Here is a 14,073-nt window from a genome sequence, read left to right as displayed (position 1 = left end):
TCGGCTTGAAACACTTCAGCCATGAGTGGTTAGACTTTTCATTTAAAGTGATAAAACCGAGCTTCCATAATGTCCCATATTTGGACACTTCCATTTGTCTGGGCAGAGGAACATCCATTACTAGCAGCAATAATGTGTCGTGGAAGCCTCAAGTGAGCGCCGAGGCTTGGAAAAGTGCAGGGGACAACAACTTTGTAAATTACAACCTTCTCAATTTTCCACATCAATGCTTTCGTAGAGAAGTTGCACTCAATCAAGGCCTGAACTCCCCAAATGGACTCAGAAGTGCAAAAAGCTAAAAAAAATAAAATAAAATTCTCATTTCGACCGCAGCTCTGGCCTTAATCCGTCCTCCTCTGTGTGCATCAACTTGCTGCGGAACTCCTGCAGCCGCTTCCGCGCCGAGCCTCCGCATTTCCGCGTGCTCTGCTTAAATGTCAGCAGATGCCGGCTGAAGTGCGGAGGAAGGACGATCGTTCGTCTCGTTTGGAAGAAGGGAAGCAGGCTGCCATTAGCGGTCATTATTTTACAGACTGCCAGGTCACGTCAGCGCCACTGTACCACCATTCTCCCATTTTTTAGTAACTAACAGTTTGAAGAAAAAGAAGACAAAAGAAAGGCTTTAACAGCTTCTTATTTTTTTACTGAATTTTTCAAGTGGCAAAAGAAATATAATGCTTAGGATAAAATGCATATTTTGACTGATACTTTCATCAACAGCATTGTTTTGATAGGGCTAATTAGCATAAGGCAGATAACAACAACAATGCAAACAAATCCAGAGATGGGAAATGACAAAGTACAAATACTTTGTTACTGTACTTGAGTAGTTTTTTTCTCAGTACTTTGTACTTACCTGAATTTTTTTTTTCTAGACTACTTTTTACTTTTATTTGTTACATTTTAACATGAGTATCTGTACTTTTTTACTTGATACATTTTCAAAACAGTCATAATCAGCTCATCGACGATCTTGATCTTTAGTATCAGGTATGATGGTTGGCGGAAACATCTAAAACCTGCAGGACTCTGGACCTCGAGGACCGGAATTGGTGAACCCTGCGCTATATGTATCTTAATTTTTAATACCTTTTTAATTTGCCGTAGGATAAAACATCCGGTAAAAATACTTTTTACTTCAACTCATCAAGTACATTTCAGAGCCTGTACTTTTTTACTTTTACTTGAGTAATTATTTGAATGAGTACTTTTACCAAAGTTGTTTTTTATACAAATAATTGTACTTTTATTCAAGTAGAGAATGTTTATCTAGACACTATATAAATAAATAAGAAACACAGACACACACAGCCGATTAAAGTTTTTAATTGTAACTAATCGCACGAGTTTCATAATTAACTCATGATTAATCGCAAATTAATCACGCATTTTATATTTGCTTTTTTTTATTCTTTCTTTTTTTTCTTTTTTTCATCAAACAGTAATTTTATAGTAATTGATGAAGTTATTTAAAGGTGCACTGTGGAGTTTCAAATGGCAATGTTAACGATTTTTGTACATCATGCATGCTCCACCAATGCCCAGATGAGTACAACGAGCCCTGACTTTTGAACTGTACGGAGTGTTCGAGGAGTGGCATTTTCTTTTCAAATGGACTCCTGCCCATTTTGTAAATTGAAAATGACAACTTCTCCCTTTTCCCCACAAATATATTTATTATTATTATGTTTATTATTGCAAAATGGTGCTATAGTAATGCCTTTGCACAAACGTTGTGCGCCTTTACTTTGTGACGTTTCATCCTGATACGCATTGTCATTAGTGAAACAGATTTCCGGCAAACGAGCCAGACGTAAAACAGACGTTTACACGAGCATCTTTTGGAGTTGCTGAAGAAGATGGAGAAAATATGAAGAAGAAGAAAAATAACGTACACTGGTTGTGATCCATCTCTGGTGATGACCCCTTCTTTGTCCATCAGCATTTGTCTGAATGTGCTCACTTTTTGTCGAATCTCCTCCTCTGTGTACCTGAGCATGTACAAGAAGAAAGAATAATAAGTCATATATAAGTGCTTTGCCTTTGTGCTGACAATACATTGGAGGAGTAGCATGTCAAAGGTCAACACTGCTCGATTTTCATTTTTCTTGTTGTAAAATTGTCAGTGGGCGGATACAGATAAATACACCACACCCTATTAACTCGTTCACTGCCATTGACGGCTATAGACGTCAAAAATTCATTTGAACTATTTCTATTAGTTTAACATTTTTTCAACTTTTGTTAACAAGGGTACGAAAACCTATTTTTTTTTTATTGTACATTTAGAACAACATTTGTGATTAATTGTGAGTTAACTAGTGAAGTCATGCGATTAATTACGATTAAAAATGGTAATCGCCTGATGCCCCTAATTTTTAATAATCTTTTCTTTAAAAAAAAAAAAAAAAAAAAGATGATTAAAAATTTGAAAAAAAATAATTACAATCATTTTTATTTTTATTAAAGAAAAGATTATTAAAAATTAGGGGTGTCGGGTGATTAAAATTTTTAGTGAAATTATGCGATTAATTACGATTAAAAAAATGTAATCGCCTGACGCCCCGAATTTTTAATAATCTTTGAGTCACGTCAGGCGATTAAAATTTTAATTGTAATTAATCGCACGTCTTCACTAGTTAACTCACGATTAATCACACATTTTATATCTGTTCTAATAGTACAATTAAAAAAAATCTAGGTTTTCATACTCTTGCTAACAAAAGTGGAAAAAAAATCTTAAACTAAAATAAATAGTTCAAATGAAATTTTTGACGTCTATAGCCGTCAATGGCAGTGAATGAGTTAAAATGCTCTATGTGGCCTCTCACAACAAGAGTGTTGTCTGTGCAAGGTGGACGACATTAATTCAGCCAGCCTTCGCTGAACAAGCGCGACTGCGGCACTTACAGGACGTCAGTCCTGTTGGGCTAACAGATTGTCAAACCATAGACATGCGGGTCAGCGCATGTCGTAGCAGGGCACTCGCACCGCCGAGCGGATACGCTGGTGGACTCACACCTGTGTCACATCATCCTCCCCACATTCTGCCCTTGTCGCTGCAGTAATGAGCTGTAATGAGGTCGAGGGAAGCACGAATGGGGAGGAAAAAGCATTATGAAGCTGTAAAAATGTGGCCACTCGCCAGATTTTGCACAATGACGAGGGGGGCGGAGTAATGGATGATCGCTATCTGCTTGATTAAGCATGAACTCGTCCGCAGCTCTTTTACAGGCGATCTGCTCTCACGTGGTCTCAAAATGGTAGCGGAATTTAATCAGTACTCTGCATTTACATTATTTTGATTGTTGCTGGTTTTGGACCTATAATCTGGCTGCAGGGATTTTCTACCGTCAAGGATTATTATTGTCTGTAGGTCTTGTTTGTTCCACCTTTATCAAGGGTGTTGAGATGGGTTTGATATCATTGCACATGAAAAAAAATCCAGCAAAATGGAATTTCTGAGTGGTAGTAGATTCCTCAATTATCTGTCTTTTCGAATGACAATCACAGAACACACAAATATTGTGCGATCAGATACGCTGCTAGAAAATCACAACCTGAAAATGAGAACAAAATTAGATTAGTTTTAGGGTGACAGTAAGGCAACAACCCAGCCAAACCATTATTGTACATTCAAATTATGATCAAAACAATACCTGTGTATAACAGATCTGCAAAAAAAAAAAATGAAAATGATGGAATATGTAAACCAGGACAGAAGAAGAAAAAGATATGGTTTCAAAGCAATCTAATATAAACACTGAATTGGAATTCGGCGCTTGCTGTAACTGCTGCAGGACAAGTTCCGAGACATCTTATGAATTAACCAGTGGCTCATTTTAGGGTAGAAAAGTGTTTACTTTTCATGGTTTAACTCATTCACTGCCACTGACGGCTATAGATGTCAAAAATTCATTTGAATTATTTATATTAGTTATACATTTTTTCCCACTTGTTAACAAGACTATAAAAACTATTTTTTACTGTACATTTAGAACAGATATAAAAATTTGTGATTAATCATCAGTTAACTAGTGAAGTCCTGCGATTAACTACGATTAAAAATTATAATCGCCTGACACCCCTCATTTTCAAGATCGCGATTATTCACAAATTTTACATCTAAAAGTACAATAAAAAAAATTCTAGGTTTTCATACTCTTAACAAAAGTGGAAAAAAATCTTTAATCTTTAAGTCGCGTCAGGCGATTAAAATTTTTAATTGTAATTAATCGCACGACTTCACTAGTTAACTCACGATTAATCACAGATTTTATATCTGTTCTAATAGTACAATAAAAACAAATCTAGGTTTTCATACTCTTGTTAGCAAAAGTGGAAAAAAAAATTAACTAATAAAAAAATAGCTCAAACGAATTTTTGACGTCTATAGCCGTCAATGGCAGTGAACGAGTTAAAAAAGAATCTGATACCACGTCTTCTTAGCTGCAGCCATCAGCATATCCACGGTGCGGGGAATAAGATTAGCGCGAGTGTGATGTAACGTTGCAATCGCTGGAAGAGGGCCCAGCGGGTCTGACGGCAGCTTCAGGTCTTGCTGTTGGCCAATCTCTCAAACCAGCGGCTGTCGCCTACGCACAACGGACACCCTAAGCACTCACTTTATATTCATGGCTTCCACACACAGCACGCACATTACCATGTGTTTGGTGCTCTTGACATTGTACAATAGCCCTTGCACGCTTTCCGCTCGTACCTGGGCTGATTGAAGAAAGGGGCGATTTTGTGAAAAGCTCAAAAAGAAAAAAGGAGACAAGATACACTTTATCCCAGATCGACTTGACATTGTCAGGATCACAGAGCTGTTTGCATTTATTGCTTGTAAAGATATGTTTGGGTTAATACTGTACTTATTGAAATGTATAGACATTTCCCCAAAGTCTGTCAGGAAGTGGAGGTGCTCCCTCAAATTTTTTTATGATAAAATAAGCAATTGAATTCATTTGTCAAAGAAATGTAGCTTTTTTTGTGTGTGTGTGGGGAAGAAAATAGTAGTATTTGCATTGGTGGGCAACGTGGGTTTAACAAGTCAAGGTTTCCATAACCGCTAGGATCTGGTTAATGTGCAGTGCCCCCCCACCCCCCCAAAAAAAGAAAAAGAAAGACATAGTGGAAGCGGGTACTAGTTAGCCCCAAGGAAAACATGAGTAGCCAATGGGTGATGGGACACTGATTTGCTAATAATCACAACAGAAGAGGAATGTTTATTTATTAATTCATTAAATTATTCATATAAAACTGTGGTACATGTTCCTTATGTACCAAATATTCCATATTTTCTTTCAAATATAACCTACAGTTAACAGTTAATAATTCAAGAGAAAATAAATTAGATTTGCCTCAAATTATTTCATGACCCATTTATTGTGCTTAAATGGATGAAATAATTATGTGCATCCCTTTTTCATAAACAAAAAAAAAAAGGCAAAAAGTCGTCATTTGGAAGTTGGTGATAGAATGGAGTGAAATATGTTCTTTTCCAAATCTGTGTCTATAAAAAGAAATACTGGAGTTATTGTTGCAACAATATGAACTCATTCGCTGCCATTGACGGCTATAGACGTAAAAAATTCATTTGACCTATTTCTATTAGTTTAGTACTTTTGTTATTTAACATTTAGAACAGATGTGTGATTAATTAAGAGTTAACTAGTGAAGTCATGTGAATAATTATAATTAAACATTTTAACCGCCTGATGCCCCTAATTAAAAAAAAAAAGAAGAAAAGATTATTAAAAAAAATAGGGGGATCAGGCAATTATTTATTTTTATTGTATTTAATCCCATGACTTCAATAGTTAATAATAATAATAATAATTTTAATCACCTGACGCCCATAATAATTTATAATCTTTTCTTCTTCTTTTGTTTGTTTTTTTAAAAATAAAAATTTGAAAAAAGATTATTAAAAATTAGGGGCATCAGGCGATTAGAATTTGTAATCGTAATTAATCGCATCATTTTACTAGTTAACTCACGATTAATCACAAATTTTATATCTGTTCTAAATGTACAATTTAAAAAAAAAAATCAAGTTTTTCATACTCTTGTTAACAAAAGTGGGGGAAAAAATGTGAAACTAATAGAAACCGTTAAAATGAATTTTTGACGTCTATAGCCGTCAATGGCAGGGAATGAGTTCATTAAAAATGAAATAAATAATCAAATAAAAAATAATAAATAAATCAATCATTTCAATTAAATTCAAATTGTAATGGACTGTGGCACCTTATTTTGCATGTGTTTGGAGCCAGAGGAGGCAACATTTTTAAAAAAAAAAATCTTTCCGATTATCTGAAAGGACAGCAAGCCAAGAAACATTGATTAGAGTGCGGCGCACCCTGTCAGGCGCACCGTAACAAATCACCACAATTAAAGAGTGCAATTGCAGTCATTTGACATATTGGATCGGCTGTGGATTATCTCCATTAACTCGCAATGCTCTAAAAGGAAGAAGACATCGAACCCCGAGACAGCGTTGGTGCTATTATCCCTCCATTAAGAATGTGTTTGCATGCGTGTGTTATCAGTGTGTTGGATGCTTGAAAAACGCTGCTTCCACAAGTCGAGCCCAGGGACTGTTGTGCATCCATTAAATAGCGCGGCCATCAATTCTGCCGCAGTGTAGTTAGCGAGATTGAAAGGCGGCGGGAAGACAAGAGGCACAATGCGAACACTTCCACGTTTCTATTTCAGGGGCCGAATTAAAACAAGCCAGCGACAGAGTGCTAACTGTGAAATGCTTGAAGTCAAACTTAGCATATAGCTCGGTTCAGGCTCGCTTCGGTTTCGATTAGCGTTAATGCAAAAGTGTGTCAGAAAAGTTCCAGGACTGGTGTCACAAAATTTTCAAACCGCTTGCCCGCCATCAGCATTTCTATCTTGCCGGCGATTGCTTTGTTCAGTGCGTGAGAAGAAGAAAGAGTTGTGGCTGCGTTACCATGACGACGCACCTACTCGCGATACCTTTTTCCTTTTGCCCAAGCTCAGGGGGGGGGGGGGGGGGGGGATCAAGGGGGAAACATTTGGAATATTTGGATGAGATGAAGATGGCTGTGACGATGGAGCTGCTGAGGATCAGGGTAGAATCCTTCCAGGTGTGCGTGGACCGGACCCGTGGCAGGGAAGGCTGGGAAAGTGTGTTAAGAGTCCAGCGGGATTACAGAACCTCCAAGGAAAACAAAACTTGTAGTTTGCATTTTGGATTTGAAATGAATCTTTTGTGACGGCGGTCCTGTAACTTTTCTGACACGCCTTGCATTTAAAGTATTTCTTTTCAGTTTTATTTTGTAGTACAGTGGAAGTTTGATACTTTGCACACAAATTAATGATACGTTTATTGTTAACGTTCAGATATGCAAAAAGACATAAGCAGAAACGAACGCATAGAATTAGTTGATACTGGATAGAGCAATATTTTTTCCAAAAATATGTTGATACTTTGAAGTCATTTCCATGTAAAAGTTACAGAGAATAAAATAAATATAATGTGTGTGTGGAAATTTTCCAATACCTGGAATTTTGGAAGCACACTTCACAACCTAAATTATTATTTTTAAACACTCATCAAAAGTTTATGATTAGTTTCAATTCATCACTTGCAAGCACTGGGCATGGGCATATTAAGCACGTTTTCAGTGTAAGGGGGGATGAGGGCTCCACAATCTTGTATTAAATAATAAACCACTGAGAGTGTATTGACATAAAAAAAGCAGACATTACTATCTGTGGCTTATTGCACCGAATGCTTACATTGCAAATATACTGACTGACAATTTTTTTTTTTTTTTAGCAAATACAAAATATGCCTGTCTCGTGGAAAACGTGCTTGTTTAATGGATTCTTAATCTTCCATTTTCTTTCTCTGGCTCAGCTTAATGTGTCAAAAGACGACTAAGTGCACATTTGCAGAGAGACGACGGCTTTGTGAAAACATTTGTAAAGGTGCGAGGTGCCGCGAGTAGCGCTCATTAGCGAGCTGGAAAACGACTCACTCGGCCGCCACAGGGCGACTGGTAACGACGCATCATCACTATGCCACCTTGCAATATCATTTCCATGACATTATTCAGGAAAGTCGCAAGGCTACCATATTTGTCCGTGTTTTCTTTACATGTCACATGTACTGTACAAATAACCGGATGCGGATACATTTGCTGAGGTTCTCGAATAGCTTCTTACCAATTGACCATCACTCTTGACATTCCTCCCCCCCCCCCATGGTCCAATAGTTCATCGAGACTTCAAGTCAACACGATGACTCAGACAATCAAGCTCCCGGCACATCCTCTTAATTGTGTCTCAAGCCCCGCCGTGTCTCCACTTCTCTATCCCATAATACTATACTCACAGTGTCACGCTCTTGTTACAAGGGCGCATTAGAATAACTCGGGGAGGGGCGGTCTGAGGACATGCAGGAAAGAAGAGATTGGCCATTTTGACAGCCAAACAAGATGGCTTGAGTCGGCCCGGAGCGTTAATGCTGAGGTGAGCGGTTGGTGTCCTTCAAGAGAGACCGAGTAGAGCGCATTCCGCTTGTTTTACGCCATCATTAGCTAGATTGTAAAATCGGTTGTACTGTTCCACTAGATCACTAGTCCTCCACACATACTAGGGGTGTGAATTGCCTTAATAGTACCTGGCGATTCGATTCGTATCACGATTCATAGGTCACAATTCGATTCGATGCCGATTAATCCAGATACGATTATTTTTTATTTTTTTTTATTTTATTTTTTTTACTCAAATTTAGAAAATACTCATCAGTAAACTTGTACATGTACACTGTAAGCTTTGTATGAAAATGTATTTATTTATCTTAAAATTTAGGCTTATAACTGAGCCGCTGCATTTAGCAAACAGGTCTGTTTAAAATATTATGGCTTTATGTTGCATTAATATAACCTTCTTCCATGCTTAATGTGTGAATCCTAACCCCAAGTAAGACGTTTTGTTGAATATTCCCATAAAAAAAATTGATGTTTAAAAATCGATTCGGACGCATATCGAATCGATTCGAGAATTGCGCGCTGTAATATTGCGATATATTGCCGAATCGATTTTTTCTAACACCCTTAACACATACTGTAAAAATCTGACTAGATTTTGTAGTCCCCAAACCCCCTCCCCCCCTCCTCCAATCACGTGTGTTAAATGATGTTAAATGTCTTTGCCAGTTATCAAATACTGTGGATGTGTTAAGAGTGATATCTTTCAAAAGAGTCAGTACCGACAATCGTAAATAACACTGCTTTGCATCAAAAATGTGCAAAAACAAAAGTAGCCAACATTTTCCAGGGCAGTTTCGGATGTAATGTTTCTTGGCTCTTATTTTTGTGTGTGACATTTTTAAAAATGTCATTGCAAGGAAACAGATATTTGTAATAAAAGTTAGTTTGTCTGAAAGAAGAGACTTGTCACTACAAAATGTGAGAATTTGATGTCTAGTGAGCAAAGATTGTGGCCATGGTGACGAGTTGAAGTGAAACTTTTGACTTTTGGAAATATATTTTTTTGGTTCCCGCCACTCAAAGCCTAATTGCTCCACAGAGTGTAATAGTAGGCTATTTCACTCACTGTCTTTGAACCCGCACAGGGGGGAGAGCTTTAATTCCTTAAAATAAATTTCGACACTGCGCTAAAGATGGGAAAAATTGCTACAAAATGAGCTAAAATTCATATCGGTCGGATAACGTATGCGCGCGGAGCGTGTCTTGGAAAAAGGTGCTTGATCTGTAATTTGTTCCCCCTTTCTCCATTCATTTCCTATGGGAGTTTTTTGGGAATTGTGTCGCCATGGTAACTCGGAATTCCTAGAAAAGTAATGCTGCACCGAGTCAGATCGAGCCGCATTGTTTGATACCTCATTTGTCCTGGTGCGATCTACGGTACGGGCCGCATTTTTGCGGAAAAATCTGGGGATTTTCTAGGGTGGAGAGTTTCAGCAGTCCCATAATGACCAGAAGGAGCGTTTGTAACCGTCATTAAGTTGCCAAATAGACTAACAGTTAGCCTAGCATCTTCTATTGCTTCTTTTACTACTTGGAAGAATTAAACAGTTTTTTTTTTTTACTTAAGATTGGTGGCCCCAACTGTTTAAAATCGAATCGAATAAAAAAAATCGGTATATGTGACAACTACAGTGGCTCTAAAGGAAAATGAGGATCATCCATCCATATATTATCTCGACTGCTTATTCTGGTGGCTCTTTTGAATCCGAGCTAGCAATCTCAAAGTCAGGTCAACACAGCAAGCCAATGTGCTGTCTCTCACACAATTTAATTTAATACTTGTGTCCTTCTGCGGCGCCCGCAAAAGGACAAAAGTTTAATTTGATCTCCCGATGGTATTTGAACATTTAAATAACTGACCTTTGGCCAGCACACAATTATCACATGAAACACTCCAACTTACCCTTGTTCTTCCATCATCTCTTGGAGCTCCATACATTTGAGTTCAACCCTCCTCTTCCTGTCATGGTCCAGTATCTCTCTTCGCGGCTTTTTCACCAAAACCGGTTCTGATTGAGGCTCTTCTTCCTCTTCACTTTTCGCTTGTAGGGCCATGGGTGGCGTTAGGCCCCCCCCTCCTCCCGCTGTTGCCCCCATCTCTGGTCCTGCCGCGGGGACTAGTGGCTTGGTCAGCCCGTTCGCACCATCCTTGGGAGATGGTACCCTTGCTGCATCGTACATGATGACTGTAGACTGTAAGGGACAGACGAGACAAAGACAGATTGTTAAGTCAAAATGACTCATTTTTCTTAAGAATTTATTCCCAAACACTCGTATGATAAAAAATACAGAAAATATAAAGCAATACAGACATCTGCCATTTGTCAAATACAAAATCAATGCCTGGATGGCTACGGTCCAAAAGCTCCGTGAAGATAAAGATTTACAATCTCATCTGGATCCAAGCGGCCAAAATATACTCAAATCTTACAAAGTCACCACAAATTACAACATGATCTGCTAAGGTCTTACAGAGTTAGAAGCTTACGTAAGTAACCTAAGCAATGCAAGCGTCTCGGGATATTTAACAGGATTTTTCCATGTATCATTTTTTATTGCTACCAAATATAGATCAGATGCAGGAGGAATTGGTTATATAATTATGTGGCGATATGTCCCCTCAACATGTCCTTGGTCTGACCTTATATTCAATATTAACCCTGGAGAACCCACAAGGTCAAATTTGGCCCCTATAAATTCTGCTACTCAAATAACAAAGACCTTTTTTTTTTCTTCTTTTTTTTTTACAAATTTAACTTCAAAAGTCCAGAGTGCCACTTCTGACCCCTCCATGGGGCCATCTAGTGGATGAATATTGCACTTACATGAGCCAGAGTGGTGGTGACAAGATGGCTAAAATGCAACAAATAAAACAAAAAAAATTATATTGTTCAATGTAGCTGTGTATTTGATTGATTATTTTCTTAAATTCTAAATAGTTTACTGACAGTTTTTGTTATTCTGATTTTTCGAAATGAAACCCCTAAATCACAAAGGGTCAAATTTCGCCCTAATCCTAAATTAGGGATTAAATTGAAAAAAAAAACATTGAAAAAACATATATTTTGGTGTTCAGTGAACTTATAGCAGTCATTTAATGTATAATTCCTAATTTTCCAAAGAAGAAAAGGGTTCTTGGGTTCTCCAGGGTTAAGAACGTTGAGATACCCTTAATCTATAAAACACACCAACTGCCAGACAGCATTTGAAAATATAACCTTGAGACTTAGGACAAAGCCCTACTCAATGAAGGACAGTTAAAATACCAATGAATTGTAAATTCCACATCACGTATGCACACCCGCAATGGTAAGCCCCCAAAAATAATAATAATAAAAAAAAAATTCACTGCCAGCTTTTTTTTTTGTGATGTGATGTTAATATGTCACGACAAGCTGCAGGGTTTTCTGTCTGAATTGAGCAGCACGTCAGAATGATCTGTAAACACTACAAACACAAACACTGGATTGGGGCTACGTGCGGACGCGCATGACTCATGAACAGCGCTGGCGGCGACCGACCGTGCTCTTTTGGGCAGGACCGTCCACCAGTCCTGCTCAACACCATAAATGTGTTTTTGCCAAGTGTCAGTGAGTGACGAGGTGATTTGCACGCCATTTGCAAATTGTCTGCCGGAAAAGAATCAAGTCACATTTTTCAGGGATTTACACTTTATTGGTATATTTTGAATCGTTATTCATTCATATGATAACACTGGTCAATAAACATTTTGGTGGCAAGAACGTTTCTTTTTTTCTTTCTTTTTTTTTTCTCCTTTTTCTGGAGATGGTTTAAGGGTAGCTTGATGTCGCTGAATCCGAAAATGACATTGTTTTTTCGGAATTGACTCTCCTTTTTGACATATGCATTTTTTTTTAAACAGTGCTAATAATAATATAATAATATTTTCTTAATGCTACAACTTTGAGGCTGTATCTGTCGTTTAAAGCATGTCCATACGGTATTCTTTCATTTTTGATCCAATATTGTGAAAGACGGCAATTGTAAATCACGTTTCAAAATTCGGCAATATTAGCACCAAACAACAAGCTTGTTCACTTTAAATTAAAGAATAAATGACAAGCATTTTTGACTTCCCCGAATGAATTATCAATTTATTGATTTATATATATATATATATATATATATAATAAAACATTCAGATGTGGGCAAATTTACCCAAAAAATTGGCGGTCCGTCATTTGTTAGCCTTCCGTAATTTTTTTTCCTCAAGCCCAACCAAACCGTAATCATCAGTCCGTCATCTTCCGTCATCACTTTGCCACCACTATTTTAGGAACGATACACAGAGGTGGGCAGTCCATCATTCTTCAACAAAACGGGCGACTGTCAGTGACGGACAAAGAGGACCCAGTGAGTTACGATTACACTGAAGGACGAAAAACCACTTGGTCTATCTTTTTTTTTTTAAGTTTCTCATAAATTTGTCAGGGAAATGACTGTCCGTCAGTAACAGACTGACGGAATGCTCACCTCTGAAAATATCTTTGGCACTCAGAAAAAAAAAATGTTGGCCAGTGGAATAAAGTTTTCCAGGAAATCAAGGGTCGTGTTATACACAAGTTTTTAAGGATGATTTGGGGAGGGGCGTGTCATACACGGGATTTAACTCGACTGAGGTCTGCATTCTTTGAAGTTCTTTTCTTTTCTTTTTTTCTGGAGAGCTCAGTATTGTTCATTCGGTAATTTTACCGATTTGACATGTCATCATCTTTGCTCTTTTTTTTTTGTTTTGTGCGTGTTTGTGTATTCATTAGTTCACCTAAAACCAATTTAAAAAATCCCATGCCGTTCACCTAAACCGAACACTTCCAGCCAGAGCCGTGAGGCCGTCAGGAGACCCGAGGAAGGACCAAAGAAAAAGTAATTTTCTAACATTGCTCATTAGAGTTTTCTTTTTTTTTCCCCAGGAATACAAATGTATCTGGTATGAGTGGCAAAGGGACATTTTGATTAAGATGACCAAGATGAATAGTCCCATTAAATCCAGACTGGAAGACCGTGAGAGGAGAAAGGCCTTCACGTCCTCAGGAGTGTCTCCCTTTTCTCCCAGTGCAAATCTAATGGCTTCATTTTTCATTGAGGAGCCACAGAAGAGAAGCTAAGGCACTTAATCATTGTCATAGAGGGTTAAAGCCGAGACCGGGAGACGCCAGGCGGGGTGGGTAAAAAAAAAAAACAAAAAAAAAACAGGCTACTACGTTGTTATCTTATCTCGAGTTTTGTGCAGCGAGCAGTTTATGTTGTGTCTGTGCCGGCTTTGGGTGAAGTGACTCAGTTCAGCTGACAGAACAGGTGGCGGGACAGCAGGATGCATCGCACCATAAATTAGCACTTGATATTCTGTGACAGTGTTTTCTCATCATAAAGCTCGTCAGAGTTTGAAGACTTTTAAGTGATGTAAAAAAAAAAATATATATATAAAAAATTTGGAGTTGGCCCAAAATTTGCCCGTTTACGTGCCCCAGGTGGCCGACGGCGGCGGAAGCTCAAAGCCGGACCCTCATAAAGGCAGAGA

At 38.0% G+C, this 14,073-nt stretch overlaps 1 protein-coding gene across 5 annotated transcripts in view; it reads right to left on the bottom strand.

Moving 5' to 3' along the window:
- srrm3 (serine/arginine repetitive matrix 3) overlaps positions 1–14,073 on the bottom strand; it is a 66,780-nt gene that overhangs the window by 27,392 nt on the left and 25,315 nt on the right. For all 5 annotated transcript variants that reach the window (XR_013288590.1, XM_077546467.1, XM_077546468.1 and 2 more), the window contains exons 2-3: positions 10,438–10,727; positions 1,896–1,991 (exon numbers count right to left, since the gene is read on the bottom strand). Coding sequence is in view for 4 of the 5 variants with exons in the window: in XM_077546467.1 (XP_077402593.1) it covers positions 1,896–1,991; positions 10,438–10,715 (374 nt within the window). In the remaining variant the exon portion in view is untranslated. The remainder of the gene's footprint in view (positions 1–1,895; positions 1,992–10,437; positions 10,728–14,073) is intronic.

This window comes from Vanacampus margaritifer, chromosome 16 (assembly GCF_051991255.1).
Source record: "Vanacampus margaritifer isolate UIUO_Vmar chromosome 16, RoL_Vmar_1.0, whole genome shotgun sequence".
Taxonomy (NCBI): Eukaryota; Metazoa; Chordata; class Actinopteri; order Syngnathiformes; family Syngnathidae; genus Vanacampus; species Vanacampus margaritifer.
This window is presented reverse-complemented; position numbering and strand designations above follow the sequence as displayed.